Source organism: Durio zibethinus, chromosome 2 (assembly GCF_047325235.1).
Source record: "Durio zibethinus cultivar Kanyao isolate XHJ-2024 chromosome 2, ASM4732523v1, whole genome shotgun sequence".
NCBI classification, from domain to species: domain Eukaryota; kingdom Viridiplantae; phylum Streptophyta; class Magnoliopsida; order Malvales; family Malvaceae; genus Durio; species Durio zibethinus.
The window spans coordinates 7,651,106-7,671,678 of record NC_143163.1 but is presented as its reverse complement, the minus strand read 5'-3'; the positions used below and the strand labels follow the sequence as shown (position 1 = coordinate 7,671,678).

Genomic DNA, 20,573 nt, shown 5'->3' with positions numbered 1-20,573 from the left:
AAATGTTGAAGAGAGCGGTATTGTTCTGTCTACCTTCCTCAAATTGCCTATATGTATATACATTATGTATGGCCTGCCCGTACTTGAAATGGAATTTGGTAGAACCAGGAAAAAAAAATGGAAAGGAAGGTCTTATATTAAATGTTGGACTCACAAAATTCATAATGATTTCTTCTATTTACGCGGATTTAATAAAAATATTGAAAATACTCTAAACACAACATAAAAATAATTTTATTAATCTGATAAGCTATCATATAATACAATAATTTAACGAAGCTCAAGCTACCTCACAATCACATAATTTTTTATTTATCCCAATTGAGTTTTTCAGATATTTTTTAAGTCACCTTCAAAGTTTTACATAAAATCACACTTACAACTTCTTAACCTTACACAATGCTAAACAAAATAACGTATTTATATTAAAACTTTAAAATCTTAGGACCCACCAATAAAATATCTCTTAATAATAATAATAAGATAAAACTTGATTTAATAAATACGAATATTTGATCACTGCACATTATGCAGTTGATGGGAAAACTAAAATTCATGCATAATGATTCTCATTGTATAAAATCATTTTTCATAAATTGCATCATTCAATTAAATTTATTTGGTACAAATTTGCATAATTTCTTGAAGCTAAATTCATTCCTTGTTGTAAAAAATCACAATATATAAGCACATGTATAGTTTCTACATGCTTGCTGCTGTTATCACTCCACTACTCTCCATAAAAAAGGTCACTTTTGGTCAAGGGTTAACTCTTCTATGGGGTTTCAGAGTGTACATTTTACAAGCATGGGAATGCACTTGAGCAGAAATCTGATTTCGAACCGACCCCTTTGTTGAATGCTGCTCATTTCAACAAAAAAAAAAAAAAAAAAGAAAAACGATATAATTAGAACCTTATGTAACCAGAAAACATACAAAAACTCTGATGTTTAGATGGAAACTCACCGCCCATAAGTCTCGAGCTTCAACAATAGTTGAAGGCTTAAGGCCTATATCTGACCAATAAGCAGTGATGTTTGCTCGGGAAGATCCTCTGTTCCATAACACCACGGCTACCTTCTCGTTAGTCAAAGGGCCAGCCCATACCTACATTATCAATTCATTTCTCAGAATTGTGGGGAAGAAAAAAAAAAGGAAATTCCTCACAAACTTAAGCGAATGTGGAAAATGTTGAAGCAAACAAGAACTTATGAATGGGAATGAAATTACCTCAAGATCTCCATATTTCTTCACCTTTTTACCCTGGACTCCAAGTTTATCTGCAACGTTCAAAAACTCATTTGTTGAGACCGAAAGTTCATGTTTTTGTTTTTCTTTTCCAAATGGCTTAACATATTAGTCAACTGAATAGAATCGAGTCATTTCCCCATGCATATTTCTGACCTTCCCACGACTTACAAACTTAAGCATATTTTACCTTGATTGACCGCAATAACCTCCTTATTGCTTAACAATTCAAATGTCACATTATCCATAGACCTAACATCGCAGCCAATCAACAGCGGAGCCTGCAAAATGGCATACACAAAAAGGAAGTTACTATAATGTGGGCATAGGTGCATGGAAGTTTGGAATAGCGTACTTTAGCTAATGCCCATATGCTGAAATGGCACCGATATTCTTCCGTTGTCATGCCACCATTTCCTACTTCAAGCATATCAGGATCTGATTCAAAGAACTTATTTTTTAGGCAAAGCCAGAAGAAAAACATTTCACTATTCAGAATTCAGTCCAAGCAGCTAGGTGATATAACTAATGTTGTAATAGTACATCGTTTATGAAAGTTCCTACAATCATAGTTCATAGTTTATAGTGAATCATACCATTCCAAGCTCCAGGTTGAGCATACGAAGCCCATTTGTCATTTTGATCTGCGATGGATGTCATGCTAAGACACAAGATTGCCATCAGTCCCTCTAAAACATAATTATGTTGCAAATTCAAGAACAATTCAATTACTAATGGCTTCATGGTCCAGATGATGCAAAATCTTTAAAAAAACCTGTAGTAAAATATTCAATCGTCCGGAGATTAGCGTACCTCTCCCATTTATCCTCAATGTCTCCGGTTGTTCTCCAGCTATTTCCTATACTTGTTGCCCAAGTTGCAGGATCATCTTGTCCCCTGTATGTTTTAAACTTGGTGAATATTAGCACCAGAGGTTTTGATATACTAATTTCCTCCCTTGCTTAAGAAGATATTCACTAACCATTCGCATAGAGAGAAAAATATGGGCCTCCCTGAGTCAAGTAAAGCTTTGCTCATCTTTGGGTACCTACCGACCAAAAATAAAAATGATTCATTAGCACAAGTGGAAAAGCCAGCCTGTTTCATCAGATCAACTACCTTTCCTTTGGGCTTATGCCAGTATTTCCACAGTTGTCATATTTCAAGTAATCAACTCCCTAGTGACACCAAAAAAAAAAAAAAAAAACAGTTAAAAGCAATAATATAGCAAACTCTAAATCCAAAAATGAAATCAATGTAAGAAGAAAAAAGCATACCCATGAGGAAAAGGTTTTTGCATCTTGTTCTTCATGTCCTAGGGACCCAGGCATGGTCTGGCTACAAGTTTGAGTCCTAACAGGATAAATAGAGCATAAAAATTCTTGACTCTTGAGGAAAGAGAAAAGCTTTCAGGAGAAATCATCGTGAGTCAAAGTATTCTTTTTTCTGACTTTTGATCCCTAATATTTAAACCTATAAGAAGTAATACCCTGCATCTGAGTAAATTCCAAGCTTAAGCCCTTTTCCATGAACATATCCTGCAAGAGCCTTAATGCCTGAAGGAAATGTTGAAGCTTTAGGAACCAAATTCCCCTAACAAAAACACAATATATTACACCTCCACGATCAAGCATTAGTGTGTAGTCATTGCAGTGATTTCCAAAAGAGCAGAGTTTGGAAAATGTTACCTGAGAATCCCTATTGAGTTCTCCCCAACAATCATCTAATTAATTGAACAAATATAAACGACATGAAGCGATGTTGGAAATCAAAATCAAATGTAATTCCAGATTAAGAATGCAATAACCACTGAAAATCAATTAATCATAGTCCATTACCTAAATTGATATAGGTGTATCCAACAGCAGCTAGACCACTTGAGACCATTGCATCAGCTGCATCACAGAATAATTCAGTAAGGAAATTCATTGTCATAATTTTCAGCACAGTAGATGCTTTATTTCATTTTCTAAGTGTATTATGAAACTCAAGACAAGGTCATTTTGTTGTAGTAGAGAACTATTTACCAGTTTCCTTGATCAATGTCTCGTTAATGTCACAATGGAAATGGTTCCAACTATTCCACCTGATCACAAAAGGAATAATGTTTACAGGAAGCTTATAGATAAAAGCGCATTTACAAGAACCTCAAACTTGAAAAAGACATAGCTCAATCGAAAGCTGGCAAAAAAGTATAATTTCTGTGAAACCCGGAAAACTAGCTTTAGTTTGATCATTACACGAATATTTTCTACTTCTTTAGCTAAGACATTTTTTCTTTTTATGTTTTTTTCACATGTAACAGTTAACTATGCTTGGTCAATTGCATAGAATTGATCCAGATCCAGTAATTTTATAAACAAATAAGATAACTAAAGATGAAAAGGATAAGAGGCATCGTACCCCATTTGGGGAGTTAAGCCAAGGCCATTATCCAAGAGATTCCTCCTAATCCTGGCCGAATCATTAAGCTCAATATTTCCTACTTGAGTTCCGTTCTCAATAGCAGAGTTGACCAACAACATTGACGATATAAACATAAAACTGAATATCCCAAAAAAAACTAAGAAACTGCCAGATGATGATGAAGGAGCCATAGGAGCTATTCCTATCCGCTTGTTGTTGAGAAGCAGAAGGCTAGCAGCTAGCAGGCAAAATATGTAGAGATCAAAACACAATATAATCCTTGTGTACTTGACAAACGCAAGACATAGTTAAAGACAACCGCTGTGATAGAAACAACTTACTCTAATATTGCGTTGTTATCCTCTAGGCTTAGGCAAAGTATGGTATCTTCAAAAATAGTTTCCCTCTCTGATATGTATATATGACAGAGTTTGGCATGTCTATGTCGTAAATGAGGAGGAAAGTGAAGCTTCAAAGACAACCCATGATGCCATCTATAGGTAGGGTCTGATCTATATAAAATAAAAAAAAAGAGGCCACTGATCAATTCAATGGCATGAACATCACTATAAGAATGTGTACATTAGGATTCTTCCATCATTGCAGTTAATATAGTGGGACTTGCCAATGGAGCCAGACAACGTGCCCACCATCAGTATATGCGAAGGTTTAATTTCTTCCATAATAGGTCAATCACAAGTCAATTGGAAAGACGGCAATCACTAGTTACAAATTAAATAAAATAAGTTTAATCTAATCTATAATTAGTCCAATTACGCAAGCACTCACAGTTTATGCCTTACGGCAAGTTGGCAACTGAATTTCAACATTCCTGCTTGGAATTTTCCACCAAGTCTTTTGATTCAATGTTCACTTTTGTCCTTTTAAACGAGTAAATGGTGAATGATGGATCAATATTAGCAGTAAAGCGGACATTAGTTTCCTATCAGGTACGGGATCGTCTTTTTACTAGTCCGCAGAGAAATTTGATGGATGAATCATCCTCTCCAACCTTTTCTTATTAAGGGAAGGGAAGAAAATAAAAATGAAAATGAAAAATGGTTGGCACTTGAGAGAGTATGCAATTTATGTGAATGAGCCGGATTCCAGATTTTATGTAAGTAAAGCATCATCGTCCGAGGGATGGCGATAATTGATCAATTTGTCCTCTGGCGCTTGTCCGTGACTTTCCCTAGGCTGTCACATGACTCTTGATCTGTTTGCTTTCGCCTTGTCGTAACATGCTTCATTGTGTACGTGCATAACTTTTTTATTTTTAATCTTTTTCTGTGATGTCTTTCTTACCAAAAAGGTTCACCCGTTTAAAGGGCTACTGGTGGGTGGTGCAGCACTTCAAGCAAGTTATACTTTATAGAAACATAATTGCAGAAACTCATGTTCATTCTGTGATCAAGTGCCAGTGGCTCTTGGAGGGTTGTGTATAATTAACTAATAAAAATATTTTCTTCAATGTCTATATTTATAATTTTATCAGACCCAATCAAGCCTACCAATCTAAGCTCAAGTTGCTTTGGTGAATTATGAGCCAACCTCAAAGATAAGAAACTTAGATCAATTGAGCACTAATTGAGCCTTGAGTTTTGAAATCAAGAGGAGTTTGAGTCTAGTGTCACGGGCTCCGACCTTAGACTCAGAATCCGTGCGGCCTTAGGCTTGGAATCTCCTCCTTTATGCCTAAGTCAGCCTAAAACACAAGCGTGCGGGCACTAGAACAATGGAAATGGCTGATTACGCAAGTTAAAGAGAAACAGGACAGGAAGATAGAATTTTGAAAATGCTCTTGTATTCACTGAAACAGAAATGTTTGATGGTGTACAAATGAGGGTGGAGCAGCCGTCTATTTATAGTTGAGGCTCCAGCTACAACTTAATGGCAAAAAAATAAAGGCTACAATCGTGGGATTACAATCAATCAAGATGCTGGCTCCTGATTTTCAGGGTCAACCAAATCTGCCAGGATGCTGATGCTGATCCTGCCTGGTTCCAGAAGCTTCCCTTGCGTATCCAGCACCTTGGGCCCTTCTGGATGTGGTGTGGGCAGCTTGTATGACAGGCCTTGGTCTCATGGGCTGGCCTGCAAGTCGGGCGGGCGTTTGGAGCTCGTTTGCTAGGCTTTGCGCACTGATACCCACCAGCACGCCTGGTCTGCGGGCCTCAACCTCTGGCTCGCCTGCTGGTCTGCCTGATGTGCCTGGCGCGCCCGCCCAGAGCGTGACATTCTCCCCCACCTGATTGTGCAACGCCCTCGTTGCGTCTTCTGCATGGTACCGCCTGATTTGGTCCCCGAACTGCCATAAGTCCTCTACTGGTTCCCAGCTCGCCTCACTGTCTGGAAGTCCCTTCCAGCGCACCAAGTACTCATGTCTTGGTTGATAGTTCTTCCGTCTCACCTCCCGATCAGCCATGATGCTGTGGACCTCCTTCTCATATGAGGCCCTTGCTCCCAATGGCGCACGCTTTGACTCTGCCCGTCCTGGATCTCCCTCATCCTCATGGAACGGCTTGAGCATGCTCACATGGAACACCGGGTGTACCTTCGGCTTGGGTGGCATATCCAGCTTGTAGGCAACCTTGCCTACTCTCTTGACTACTTGGAAAGGTCCCTCATACCTCCGGACTAGGCCTTTGTGCAGCCCCCTGTGGCTCACAATGGGATGCAGCTTCACCAACACCAAGTCTCCAACCTGGAACTGCACATCCCACCTATGCTGGTCTGCCCACTTCTTCGACCTCTTAGCCGCCTTGTGTAGACAAACTCTGGCCAAGTCAGTTTGCTCCTGCCATGCCTTGGCAAACTTGTATGCTGCTGGATTCGACCCTGTATAACCTGCAGCAATCGAACCGGGTGTTAGTGGTTGTTGCCCTGTCACAACCTCAAATGGGCTCTGGTTCGTTGCCTCGCTCCTTTGCAAGTTGTAAGAAAACTGCGCAATATCCAGTAGCTTTGGCCAGTCCCTTTGTGTGGCACTCACATAGTGCCTGAGGTAGACCTCCAATAGTCCGTTCACACGTTCTGTCTGCCCATCGGTCTGCGGATGCATGCTGGTGGAAAAGTTCAAGTCTGACCCCAACAGCTTGAACAACTCAGTCCAGAACCTGCCCGTGAAACGCCCAAACCGATCACTAACAATGGTCCTCGGCACTCCCCAGTACTTCACCATGTTCTTCAGGAACAATCGAGCTGCCTCCTCGGCTGGGCACTCCTTGGTTGCTGGAATGAAAATTCCATACTTGGAAAACCTGTCCACCACTACCATGATGCTTCCAAACCCCTCTGTCTTGGGTAGACCGACTATAAAGTCCAGAGAAACACTCTCCCATGGTCGCTCTGGCACTGGCAATGGCTCCAAGAGACCCCCTGGTTTCTTGAGCTCCACCTTGTCCTGTTGGCACACAAGACAAGTCTTCACATAGGCCTCCACATCGTCCCTCATGTGTGGCCAGTAGTACCGGTCCTCAATCAACGCCAAGGTGCGGCTCACTCCTGGGTGTCCAGCCCACCTTGAATCATAACACTCTGGCAAAACTTCCTTGCGGAGCTTCCCATGCTGCGGCACAAACAGCCTACTGCCCCTGGTGTACAGCAAACCATCCTGCAACCAAAACCGCCTAGTCTTATCTTGCTGGGCGTACTCCATCAAAGCCTTGGCTGTAGGATCATGCGCAAGTCCCTCCTTGATGCGCAGCACCAGTGACCCCTCTGGTTGGCTAATGGCAGCAAGGTTAGCCTTCCTGCTCAGGGCGTCCGCCACTAGGTTCGCCCATCCTGGCTTGTGCTCCATCTGGAAATCCAATTCCGCAAGATGCTTGTGCTGAAATAGAACCGATGCACCATATGGTGCCTTCGATGGCCTGATGAAATCAGCATCAACTAACTCTTTGAGCTGCTTCCTCAACTCCTCCAACTCTGGTGGAGACATTCGGTAAGGGGCTCTGACTGGTGGCTTGGCCTCGAACACCAGCTCGATCTTGTGGTCCACCTCCCTCTTAGGTGGTAGCTTGCTAGGCAGCTTTGCGGGCATCACATCACTAAAGGTCTTCAGCACCTTTAGCACCTCCAAGGGTGACTCGGTCTTCTTCTCCCTTGGCTCATCATATTTCAGGGCTGCCAAGAAGGTGTCTTCTTGTCTGCTTACCGCCTTGGCAAATTGGATGGCTGACACCACCCGTGACCCAACTCCAGACCCTCTCCTCAATGGTACTAGGCATTGGCACCGTGCATCCAAGATGCAAACACAATCGACAAAAGGCACAAGGAGGGCGTTAATCCGAACAAGAAAATCCAACCCAATCACAAACTCATAGTCGTCAAGGGGTATTACCTCAATGGTCTCCTTGCCTTTCCAGTCTCCAAGCTGCAACTCCACTCCCCGTGCTACTCCAATGGCTGGAACTTCCTTGGAGTTCACCGTCTTAATGGTACCAGTCCCTTTCTGCACCTTCAGTCCGAGCTTTCGGGCTCCATCACCTGAAATAAAAAGATGTGAGGCACCTGTGTCCACCAGTGCGCTCACCTTCTGACCCGCAACCATCAGATCCGCAAACATCAAGCCCTTTGGCTTGCGGTTCCCTTTACTCTGGACAGCATTGAGCACCAACGACCCAAGCTTTGCTGCCCCTGACTCTGGCTCCTCGTCAGACTCCCTTTCTACAGCAGCCAACTTGCCCTTCTGCGGGCAATTGCGCGCTATGTGGCTCCCTCCACATAGGTAGCATGCTAGTGGTTCTCGGTCCCCCTTTGCTTTCCACTTGCCTGCTGATGGCTTCCTCTCGCCATCCTTGGTTGAACGGTCTCGGTCCCCATCCTTGGACTCCCGGTCACGGTCCTTCCCATTGGACTGCTTCTTCTGGTCTCTATCGTCCTTGCCCTTACCTTTGGGCTTGGTAGACTCGAACTTGTTCAGAGGCTTGAACTCTATCAAGCCCTCAGCAGTAGTCATGGCTTTAGCCAAGTCATGAACTCCTTTCCTTTGTAGCTCATGCTTCACCCACGGCTTCAGCCCATCCATGAAAGCAAAGAATGCATCTTTCTCGCCTAGATCCGAGATCTGTAGCATCAGTTCAGAGAATTTTTGAACATACTCTCTTATGTTCCCTTGCTGGCTCAACCTGCGCAACTTTGCCCGTGCCTCATCATCGGCATACTCCGGGTAAAATTGTTCTCTGAACTCCTTTTGAAACTCTGTCCAGGTTCCAATCTTGGCGTTCCCACGCCTGACATCATCACACCTGCGCCTCCACCACAATAAGGCTACATCAGTGAGATACATAGCAGCAGTGCTTACCTTTATCGCCTCGTCTTGCATGCCCATGGCCTGGAAGTACTGCTTCATACCCCAAAGGTAGTTGTCTACTTCCTTGGTCGCCCTAGTCCCCTTGAACTCCTTAGGCTTGGGGACATCCAATCTGGATCTGGACACTCCAGCAAACATACCATTCCCAATGGCAGTCTTGCAAGTAACGAGCTCACTGGTAAGCTCCTCCATCCGCTGGCACATGGCCTCCATGTCATCTCGCAAAGTCAGCACTTCCGCCTCCAAGGATTCATTCTTTCGGGTGATCGCATCCAGGCCATTGTTGAGAGCAGCTGCTAGCTCACTTTGGATCTCCTCCCCCATGGAGTCTAGCGATGCAATGTGAGTCTCTACTTCCTCCAGCTTCTCCCCCATGTCACCTATGGTCACCTCCACCTTGGCTAGCCTACCGTCCATGGTAGACCAGATATCTCTAGAACCAGCTTTCTTGCCTCTTCCTCGCCCATGCTCCTGGGCCTCTGGTTGTTGGCTAGCAACGTCGCTTTGGGATGCCATCTCTTCAATCACGATCTAACCTACACAACACAAACACGCAGAATCGAACTTGCTCTGATACCAACTGTCACGGGCTCCGACCTTAGACTCAGAATCCGTGCGGCCTTAGGCTTGGAATCTCCTCCTTTATGCCTAAGTCAGCCTAAAACACAAGCGTGCGGGCACTAGAACAATGGGAAGGGCTGATTACGCAAGTTAAAGAGAAACAGGACAGGAAGACAGAATTCTGGAAATGCTCTTGTATTCACTGAAACAGAAGTGTTTGATGGTGTACAAATAAGGGTGGAGCAGCCGTCTATTTATAGTTGAGGCTCCAGCTACAACTTAATGGCAAAAAAATAAAGGCTACAATCGTGGGATTACAATCAATCAAGATGCTGGCTCCTGATTTTCAGGGTCAACCAAATCTGCCAGGATGCTGATGCTGATCCTGCCTGGTTCCAGAAGCTTCCCTTGCGTATCCAGCACCTTGGGCCCTTCTGGATGTGGTGCGGGCAGCTTGTATGACAGGCCTTGGTCTCATGGGCTGGCCTGCAAGTCGGGAGGGCGTTTGGAGCTCGTTTGCTAGGCTTTGCGCACTGATACCCGCCAGCACGCCTGGTCTGCGGGCCTCAACTTCTGGCTCGCCTGCTGGTCTGCCTGATGTGCCTGGCGCGCCCGCCCAAGGCGTGACACTAGCACCGGGCTTGACTACGCCTCTAATTGCAAAAATGGCAACTGAAATTAAGTTTATGAATGAAATTGAGTTTTGACAGTAAGTTAAATGGTCAGAAGTGTTTACTCCACTTCTTTCAAAATCCTCTCCAATTTATCTATAGTGATGCAATTTGGCTCTCAAAAGGCAATTGTCTAACCAAAATTTTCGTAATCCATGCCATAAACAGCTATTTTCTAAAGTACCAATTGAGTTTCTCAGTAGGTTTTTTTAGAAAGAAAAATAATGCTACAATGACATTTAAAACAATGAGTATTATTCAATCTCAACCATTAGATTATTTCTACCAACTAAAAATGCCTGCCCATATGTAAAACTTAAAAAACATTTAATAACTAAAAGATCAATGGCACTTATGTATTCTGACACATTGATAGAAACTGGGTGATCCTCAGAAAAGGACATAAGCCAGAATGAACAACCGCCTAGAATCCACCTGTTCAACTTAGAACAGATACAAATATAACAACATGAAAAGACAGCTAATATTTTTCAACAGAAGTAGGAAGATACAAGGGAAAAAAGATGAGCATGGAATCCCATTTGCCTAAACAATAAGGAGCCAAAACATTGTGTACACACTAGTATAAGAAGCTACAATCGAGTGCTCCTATGAAATCCCCTATAAATCAAGAGTAAACAAATTAATATTCCGCACACAGAAGCATATGCAAATAAATTCTTTCTTTTTGGGACAATATATTGAAATAAATTCAAATATCTGAAGAAGTAAATTTATCTTCTAATATCTATAATATTTATTATATATTAAATTTATCTGAAGAAGTAAATTTATCCCCAAAAGCAATATATTATATATATATATATACAATATATATATTATAAACTTTTCATTTCCAACAATTGTCACATTGAAAAAATAAGCTATTATCCAACTATTTCCATGACTGAGACATGAACATTCAAATGAATAGCTTCTCCTGTATTTTGCATTCACATCATCTGATACCTCAACAAATGAAATGCATATACAAGAGTTAAAAGACATAACTGCAGTTTACTTTGACTAAGAGGGAATCATTCCAGTTTTCCTTGCATACGCAAAGATTCCTCCTGCCTGAATGGCCCTGCATCCACTGTTTGCCGGTGGTATGATTGATCAACCGACTCTCCACCAATTCAATTGTCACCACATCCCCAGTCCTACATTCCTCACATATTCTCACTTCTGATTCTAAAGGATATACTTACCCGGTTGCAACAGAATTCCTGAAAAATATTCCAGCATAAGATTCAGCCACCACTGCCTTTGCCCCTGCAGCACCAAGTGCAACAGGTGCATGCTCACGCGAGGACCCACAGCCAAAGTTAGCACCACCTATCACAATTGAGTATTTTGTCTTAGTCTCATTTGGTTCAACAAAACGCTGGTCATATGATGAAGGGAGGCCAACAAGAGCGTATGAGCCCAAATTTTCATACTCAGCAGGGTTTGATGGAACTAATGCTAGGTATTCTGCAGGATTTATTTGGTCTGTGTTAATATTATCCCCAACCACATAGCAGAGGCCATGGAAGGTTGTTGTTGAGGAGTCAGAAGAAATAGAGGAGGGTGTGGAGGTGGCATGTGCAGTAAGGATGATGGCATGTGCCACATAGGGGGTGAAGGTGGAAATGAGGGGTTTGACAGTTAAAGAAGAGGTGAGACTTTGACGGAGGGAGGAGAAAGGAGACGGGGAGACTGAGGGTTTTGATGCTGAGGAGGTAAATGTGGCTGAGTATGAAGAGTGAAACAAAGAGGCAGCCATTATTAGAATGTTTGGTGTTAGTACAGTCTAATACAAGGACGGTGATGTGTTAGGTTTGTGCTGAGATTTGTGCTTGATGCCAACTTCAAATTTCACCACCTAACATAAAGCAATGATCTGTGATATGGAGTATTCTTTAAGTCAATAAGGTCATATAAAGAGCCGAAAGCACAATCAGACAGTAAATTGAGAAATATTTCCCACAAATATATACCAATGTATACATCACAATAGATACAAATATATAAATACACATTAAATATCTGCCCACCCATGCAAATATTCAAAAAATTTCCCATGTGAAAACATAAATGGGGAGAATACTCTACCGAAATTGTAAACCACAATTTATTAGCATTTGTTTATTTTTTTAGCTAAAAGAAACCCTCCACCAATCATTCCTAAAAATTACAAGACACTAAAACAGTTGTTCGCCCCAATCCTACTCCCCCTGCCTCTCTCTTGTGCCTAAAAGAGAAGTAAAGAAATAAGGTTACTAGTAAACGTTAAAAAAAAAATTTAAACTTAAAGAAAAGGATCCTACCCCTTCCTTCAGTGTCAAATCTATATTTGCAACTTCAGTTTGATGATATGAAGAAATTGTGAAGGCAACTTCCCTCAAAGATAAATAGTGCACAAAATAATTAAATTCACTGCAAATTTCACGGAACTAAATATACTTCAAAAGTTCAATTATTATGTTGTTATCAACATCAGTCACTTCTTCTATCCTAGAGCCACTTAAGAGTGGCTTCAACTAATGACTGGAAATTAACCTCATCCTAACCAAAAATTACAACCAGTTCATCATGTACAAATGGGTAAAGGAATAGCAAGAAAAAAACATGTTACAGGGTACCCTGGATCAAAGAGGAGATAACAGGCTAACCTAAAGATCCCTCCTTCAGGAGATTCCGACAAATCCAAAGACAGAACATGAGAAACAGGAAATGGAAAAATGTTAAATCAGAATCACGAAACTTGTCTATAAAACCCAAATTCAATCAGACTCTACTATCAGCTGATCCACACCCAAAATTCATGTTATATTAGCCAATTACTCAAACATTCCACTCCTTCAAATGACACTACCCAAAATTTAAAGATAAAACATAGTATTAACAAGACTTCAATGAAATTATACCACCATAAAGAAGTACAAAAATAAAATAAAGAAAAGAGAGGGACAAAGAAGAGTAAAAGAAATACATTTGATCAGGAAATAATGTTCGCGGTAGCTTGACGGCGGATATGGATTCGGCAGTGAAGTCAGTAAATGGCGGCTCTAAAATATTGCAATCTTTTATTTCTCTTTTGAGTAAGTGGATACTTCATGGTAGAAGGCAGTTCTAAACACCATCAATACTTCTCTCTACACCCTAAAATTTTTTTAGAAAATATCTATATAAAAAATATTAATTTTATATTTTATAAATTATATATATTTTTGCAATTTAAGACTTTTAAAAATCTATTTTCAATAATTTAAAAATACTTTTAAATATCTATTTTTGAAAAGCTATTTTCAATTAGATTCGATCATTGTGTTGAACGAGTTGGAGTAAGGTAAGGGTAAAGCACCTGAGATTGAGCCACATGTGAGATAGTTTGAGAAAATGCGGCCAATGCGAATGGTTAGGAACCTAAGAATCAAGTGGGTTAGTGAATCCTAAGATTGAACCAATCATAAAACCTTGTGCTTAAAAGGGGATCAGTGAATCTTTAGGCATTGAGTGGGCTTTGAATTGCCTTTTGAGTTATGCCAAGTAGAATTTGAGTTTCTTAAGATCGAAGATAGATGCTAAATTTTAGTATGTAGAATCCTTATAAAGATATGGGTGTATGCAGAGTCGAGTTGAACTTAAGTAAAAGTAAGGGAGCATCATGATTACATGTGGAATTAAGCCAAGATAGTGGAGCCTACTAGACTACTAAGCATGACATTAAGTTCGAGATAATGAAGGTTAAGGTGTCGCCGTTATAGGCAGTTGGCCAAAGGCCCACACTTAGAGAGATGACCTTGGAGGCATTGAAAAGACCCAAATTGTGAGATGACCAAAATGCTTGAATGCTACCATACTAAGGTTGATTGTGAGTGGTGTTGCATGAATGCAATTGACTTAAGCACCGCATTAGATGGGCACAATGAAGAGTTGGTGTTGCAGGTGTGTGGTTGGTGTGATGGGTCACGTCCAACGGGATGCATCAATGTGTGGCAAAATAGGTGGTTATTCACTCGAATGAGGCTTATGATTGACAAAGGGTACTTTGAGGTCATAACTTTGTGATTTGGGTTGAGCCAGTGTAATGACACTTATCTAGCAACAAATTAAGATAGATGGTCAAATGTGGAAGTAGCTTAAAGGTGCAGTAAAGCAAGGCAAGACCTTTTTACATTGGCAATGGTTAAGTACTATAGGCAGTGCTTCATGTAATGAGATCATGACCCAATTTTTACAGGCACAAATAAGGGACATATGAAAAAATGTCAATTGTGTGCAACAAATGAGTTAGGTGTGGTCTTACCATCGATGAAAGCATCGATATAGTAAGTGAAAAAAGATGTCATGGTCAGGCTTTAATGTACCTTGATCCTATCATGATTGATCCTAAACTTAGCAGTAGACGAGGCCTCATAATCAGGACAGTGGTCCTAAAGTAGTGTGCAGGTAGTATGAGCCCTAGTCCTACTATGTACAGGTAAGTGCGGGCTAGTGTGCTGGTGCCTTGGAGCCTAATAGTTTGTCGGGTGCTCTCTATTGAAGTTGTGTGTGGATACTTTCGAATTGATTGCATCAAGTAGAGTTATAGTATTATTAGGGCCAACAGGTAGGTCATTGGGTTTTAGGTTGGTTGGGTGAAAAAATTGTCCTTATTTTAGACATTGTTATGGTTTTTGGTAGCATAATTATGAAAGCTTCTATGCTCTATATAAAAGTGTGTCTAGTGTTAGCTTTCCACTATCCCTTTAGTTAGCTCGATAGGTAAAAGCCTAGCTAGTCTAAAGTAAACTATTCTTAGATACACATGATGTCTAGGTGGGCAAGTATCATCGAGTCATGAGTGTAACACACATGATGACTCCTCAGGTCATGGTAAAATTGAAGACAGTTGGGGCTTACGGGCCTCGTATTAGGCATTTTTATTAAATCATGGGGTTAGATGATAATGTTTGTTATGCCCTTCAATTTCCCTTTATTGAGACGGATTGATAAATAACCAAGGATTTTGAAATGATACTTGTGTAGTAAGGGCACCATCAAGCTTGAAAGAGGAGCAGGCTCATAAGTATGTAAGTTACTAAACCCTTATGGCTACTCAGTAGCATGGGCGAAGTGGGCTACATCTAGCACAGCACATTCAAGTAACTTAAAAAGAGAAATGATCATGATATTGGGTGTCCATCACACGTGTGAGCGGCCTAAAGTAAGACTAAAGGGTGAAACCCTAAGATATGAACTTTGTGAAAACGAGATGAGCTTAGAATGGCTTTGAGCTGGCATTTAACCAACATTTGTTTTATGCCTCAAAGTTCTAAGCACGAGAGCTTGCAAATGATCTATGTGAGGATGATGTTGGATTCTCACTATGCTAGATGGAGATATTATTACGAGAACTGGGGTTGTACGCCCTTATGTGAATTCAAGGAAGGTTGGTGCATGAGGCCTTGGTGCTTATGTGTATGGAAAGGTGCTTGGGGCTGCCTTGAAACTTGTGGGCTTAGGATATGATGGGAGTTGGATTCTTCATTTGATGAGCTTGAAAATGTTGTGAGAGATCTTACGAGGTTGAAACTAAAAAAAGCTTATGTGAATACGACTTGATGGATTGACAAAAAGTTGTTCATGAGAAAATAGACTCGTGAAAAGCTAACCTAGACTATAAGTAATTTCAAAAACTATGATTTAGGGGTTAGTTTAATGATTTAAGGTTTAACTCTGAAGTTTAGGTTTTAAAATTAAAAAAAGAGTTAAAATGTATGAAATGAAATATGACATTGTTAGATAATAAGCATTTTAAAGAAATAGAGATTTTTATTTACAAAGTGAAATGTATTTAGTAATAGTATATAAAAAGAAATTTTATGAATGTATTTAAAACTCCTAGTAATAAAAACTAGTTCTACACAAATTGGGCTAAATAGAGAAAGAAAAATATTCGGAAAAAAGGATTAAAAGGGCAATGCATGCATGCATGATGGAGATCCAGCCCATTGGGCCATGTAAAACATTGATTGTGAACAGAGATCCAGTCCATTCCCAAGGTCAAACAACGGAAGGGCGATTACGTTGCCTTGCGAAGAAGATGCAGATAGAGGATTGAGATGGCCCACAAACCCATCTCTAATTTGTAGACCTTCCTTCCGGTCTTTGGTCCTTTGCCTCTGCCAGTTAGCCTCCTCTCCTACTGTGTATTTCTTGTCAATGTGGGTTTTCGATTCTCTATTTATCTTTCTTTTTTTTTTTTTTTCATTTTTCTTCACCCGATCTCTCTTAATAAAAAAAAAAAAAAGACTACCCTCGAATCAAGGTTTCAATCATCTTCTAATTTCTCATAATTTGTTTCTTTTAAATACGAATTTCTAACACTTTTGTGTTTTTCAATCGTTGAATTCAGCTGTTCTTCAATGGCTTCCAATTTGCAGAAGGATTCCACTGCGTCCGGTGAGCTTAATCTCATATTCCCTTTTTTTTTTTTCTGTTAAATTGGGATTGGAATTTGTTCTGAGTCTATCTGAGCTCCGTCTCCTTATTTCTTAATCGGCGGTTAAATTAATTGATCTGGTTTTGAATTAAAAAAAAGTTACCTTTCCTCGTTAATGTCAATAATGCATTGTGATTGTATTATTCCTTTTCAGTCCTAAGTTTAGGTCTTGTAATTGTATTAGGAATTTTTGTTTGCTAGGGATTGGCTAATTTCGATTTCTTGGGGGTTAATGTTGATGAATCCCGATATGGCATGGTTTGGAACTTAGTAAATTGATAAGTGGGTTGTTTTTTTTATGTCTCTCTTGTTTTTGTTAGATGAGAAATCGACTTTGACATCGGAGAGTAAAAGTCCGAAACCAGAAGCATCCACCAATGAGAATAAAACTTCGAAACCAGAAGCTTCCACTGGGGAGTCAAAACAAGCACGGGCTGGAGCTTCCCCTGCCCCTGTGGGACCAGGGTTTGTCCCACACAATCCATTTGATTTCTCGGCCATGAGTAGCTTTCTTGAGGTAAGCTTCTCTCTTTTTCATTTTAATTATTCTTTGGATTATTGTGAATTGTTTCTTTGAATGAAAATATCCAATAGTGTTTATGTTATTCTTGTGATCATCATTTGATGATCATAGCTCATCTTTTGCTATGTGTCACTGCTAATGGTGCAGTACCAGAACATCTTAAGGTTTATTGTTAACCTCATGGATTGATTGTTTTAGCAGTGTACTTAATGGCTGGGAACTGACATAATAGAACAGTGTCCACTTATAATTTTGGGAGCTTGGATGAAGCTTGTAAATTAGTTTGTAGTTCCACGTATTCAAGGTATATTAAATTTTGTTGGATCTGACTTTGTGGGGCTCAATGCAACATACCCAGAATGGGATTTCAAGTAGAGGTGGCATATAGCAGGTTCGGATTGGGTCATTTCTGGTTCGAGTCTTCTGGCTTGAGTCATTTCAGGTCATTTCAGATTCTGGTTGTTTATGGGCCAGCTTTTCTCTAGTTTGAGCCAGGTTCAGGTTAGAATAAAATTGGTAATTAAATTTAATGAAAAAGTTGTTAATTTTGATTTTTAGTATTAAGTCCGGATTATTATGTGTTTGGGTCAGATCAGTCTTGAGTTCATTTTGATTGTTTGACATTTTTGTCAATTCGGGACCGGATAAGTTCTGAAGTTTGTTATTCTTGTGACTGATTTGGGTTTGAGATTAATCTCATATTTCATTTACCCAATTAGGTGCCGTAACAGCTTTTCTTTAAGTCTCAACACATTTTACTTTTATGGGTTATGGATGTTAACCATCTCGGTTTGGTAGGATCCAAGCATCAAGATGCTAGCTGAGCAGATAGCAAAAGATCCTTCATTTAACCAAATGGCAGAGCAGCTCACTAAAACGTTTCAAGGGGCAGCGGCTGAAGAGTGTATACCGCAGTTTGATGCTCAGCAATACCATTCAACTATGCAACAGGTTATGCAGAATCCCCAGTTTATGACCATGGCTGACCGCCTTGGTAATGCATTAATGCAGGTATATGTGGGCTCAGTTGCCAGTTTAAGCAGATTCATGACTCTTTCAGTCTTTTACCCTTGTATTACATTACATGGAATTTCTTCTGGTGGATGAAATTTTAGTTTTTTTCTCTTTTTAGGATCCAGCTATGTCTAGCATGCTTGACAGTTTGACTGATCCTCAACACAAAGATCAGATTGAGGAAAGGATGTCACGAATCAAAGAAGATCCATCATTGAAACATATTCTAGAAGAAATAGAGACTGGTGGACCCGCAGCAATGATGAGGTGGTTGAAATACTAGGAGATTAGGAGCATCATAATATCATAAGCTTGTGGGCATAACATTTTCTTCTTTAGAATGTGTGTAGGATCTGTGCATTTAACTATTTCTTCACTAAATTAATAATGAAAAGGTTTCTGGTCTAGGTACTGGAATGATAAAGAGGTTCTGCAGAAGTTGGGTGAAGCAATGGGTCTTGCAGTTTCAGGAGATGTGGCCACTTTTGCTGGTAACTCTGTGGCTGATGAAGGTGATGAAGTAGGAAATGAGGATGAGTCAATTGTACATAATTGTGCTAGTGTTGGTGATGTTGAGGTATGACAGAGTAAATGTTTTGTACAGGTAGTCTTCCCTTTTGACAGATAACCTAAAATGTCTCCACTGTATTCATGATTTAGGGTCTGAAAACTGCACTAGCCTCTGGTGCTGACAAGGATGAAGAAGATTCAGAGGGAAGGACAGCATTACATTTTGCATGTGGATATGGCGAGGTATAATAATTTTATAACTGAATCTCACTTCCCTTCTCTCTCTCTCTCTCTCTCTCTCGCTCTCTCTACTGTTGCATTACCCAACAAATCAAGCAGTTTCATCTGGCAAGGAGAAATTTCAGTGGATAATCAGATAGTTTTAATCATTAGTTGTTAATCATTAGTTGTCTACATGTGTGCAATACCAGTCTCTAATGCTTATTCTCCTTTATGTTATAAATAATAACCTCAATTCTTAATGCACTAAGGACCTTTTAATAGCCTCATCGAGTTTCAGTTTTAGGACAGACAAATATGGAACCGGAATTTTGATGAGCTACCTAATAGATTTGTTAAAAGCTGTTTGGGGTAGATTGGATCCTTGAAGCATTCTTTTGCTTGTAGCATCTCATCTTGGGATCCTTGTGGTGGGTAATAGGTTTATATCACTACTACACATCTAGATATAAATCAATGAGGCTTTGCTTATTATTTTTATTAGTGTATCATGGAATCTGTAGGCTACTAAGCTATGCTTGCTTCTTGCTTGTACTTATTGCCATCTAGCGGGCATATCCATTCCAACTTTGCTATGTGCAATGACAATCTTTTTAATAAATGATAGATTTATTTACTTTTGAGAGACATTGATTGAACTAAATTGCGACAAGGAAGTGCATAACGAGAGAAGAAAAAAACTATGGATAGTCTAGCAGTTATATGAGTTTGTAGGAGATTAGATTATTGGGTTCATGGACTAATTTTAGGTTATGTTTCTTAGGTTTTGGAAATTTTCATGCAAGGGGATGTGTTTAATGTGATATTTATGGTCTGGGGGGTAAAGCTGATACACTTTTGATTTTATTTTAGGTGAAATGCGCTCAAATCCTTCTCGAAGATGGAGCAACAGTGGATGCATTGGACAAGAATAAGAATACTGCACTTCATTATGCAGCTGGTTATGGAAGGAAAGACTGTGTGGCCCTTCTTCTGGAGAATGGCGCTGCTGTGTAAGCAAACAAATTGTCGGTTAACCATTGATGCTGACCTCTTTTGGGTACTAACGTTTTTTGTACTGTAATTACTTCTGTCTTACTGCAGCACTCTCCAAAACATGGATGGCAAGACTCCCATTGATGTTGCCAAGCTCAACAATCAGCATGAGGTACTAAAGTTGCTCGAGAAGGATGCCTTCCTGTGAGTTGGGAGGGGACAATGGCATGTGTATGTCTGAGTCTAGCATGTTATAGGCATTTTATTGTGCTATTAGACAAATTTGCTTTGATCAGTATGGGTTTGTGATCACAGACGGATGTGTTGTATATGCTGTCTTTGCTGCTCTCAGGTTGCTACATTTAGAAATTTTTTATAAAATTAGTGTTTTAATTTATTTTCTGAAATAGTTTGTAGTCTACGTGGGGAACGGACCATGTGGACCACACCGCAATGTTCATTTTAACTGAGGGTGAGGGAGGATCAACTGCCAATTACACTTGTACTTTGTGAAAGCTTTTGCCCCGGCGCAGACCCAAGTTTTCTTTTTATTGTGCTAAATTTATGGGTTTTCTAAAATATAGAGGCGCTCTTATGAGTAATGAGTTCCACTATCAAATCCAAGGCTTGATTTCTTTA

The 20,573-nt window shown here is 40.2% G+C and overlaps 2 protein-coding genes and 1 pseudogene across 3 annotated transcripts; 1 reads left to right on the top strand and 2 right to left on the bottom strand.

Annotated features, from left to right (window-relative positions):
• Window positions 1–572: 572 nt before the first annotated feature.
• LOC111308381 (alpha-galactosidase-like) lies at window positions 573–4,236 on the bottom strand. The gene is made up of 16 exons (XM_022906703.2): window positions 3,996–4,236; window positions 3,652–3,892; window positions 3,276–3,334; window positions 3,087–3,143; window positions 2,937–2,971; window positions 2,738–2,841; window positions 2,526–2,601; window positions 2,368–2,426; window positions 2,231–2,296; window positions 2,062–2,145; window positions 1,845–1,909; window positions 1,604–1,686; window positions 1,439–1,529; window positions 1,231–1,280; window positions 967–1,107; window positions 573–861 (listed from the first exon to the last, which is right to left on the bottom strand). The coding sequence occupies exons 2-16, from the start codon at window positions 3,843–3,845 to the stop codon at window positions 760–762; spliced, it is 1,266 nt and encodes a 421-aa protein (XP_022762438.2). The 5' UTR covers window positions 3,846–3,892; window positions 3,996–4,236; the 3' UTR covers window positions 573–759.
• Window positions 4,237–11,217: 6,981 nt separating this feature from the next.
• LOC111308380 (3-isopropylmalate dehydratase small subunit 1 pseudogene) lies at window positions 11,218–12,111 on the bottom strand (annotated as a pseudogene).
• A 4,237-nt stretch (window positions 12,112–16,348) lies between these two features.
• LOC111309178 (ankyrin repeat domain-containing protein 2B-like) lies at window positions 16,349–20,341 on the top strand. Of its 2 annotated transcripts, none has more exons than XM_022908124.2 (9): window positions 16,349–16,394; window positions 16,586–16,632; window positions 16,993–17,189; window positions 17,994–18,206; window positions 18,328–18,476; window positions 18,618–18,786; window positions 18,870–18,962; window positions 19,812–19,951; window positions 20,043–20,341. In XM_022908124.2, the coding sequence occupies exons 2-9, from the start codon at window positions 16,596–16,598 to the stop codon at window positions 20,140–20,142; spliced, it is 1,098 nt and encodes a 365-aa protein (XP_022763859.2). In that variant the 5' UTR covers window positions 16,349–16,394; window positions 16,586–16,595; the 3' UTR covers window positions 20,143–20,341. The 2 variants fall into 2 exon arrangements, with proteins under 2 accessions (XP_022763859.2, XP_022763858.2); XM_022908123.2 differs by having other exon boundaries at window positions 16,349–16,498.
• The last annotated feature ends 232 nt before the right edge of the window (window positions 20,342–20,573 follow it).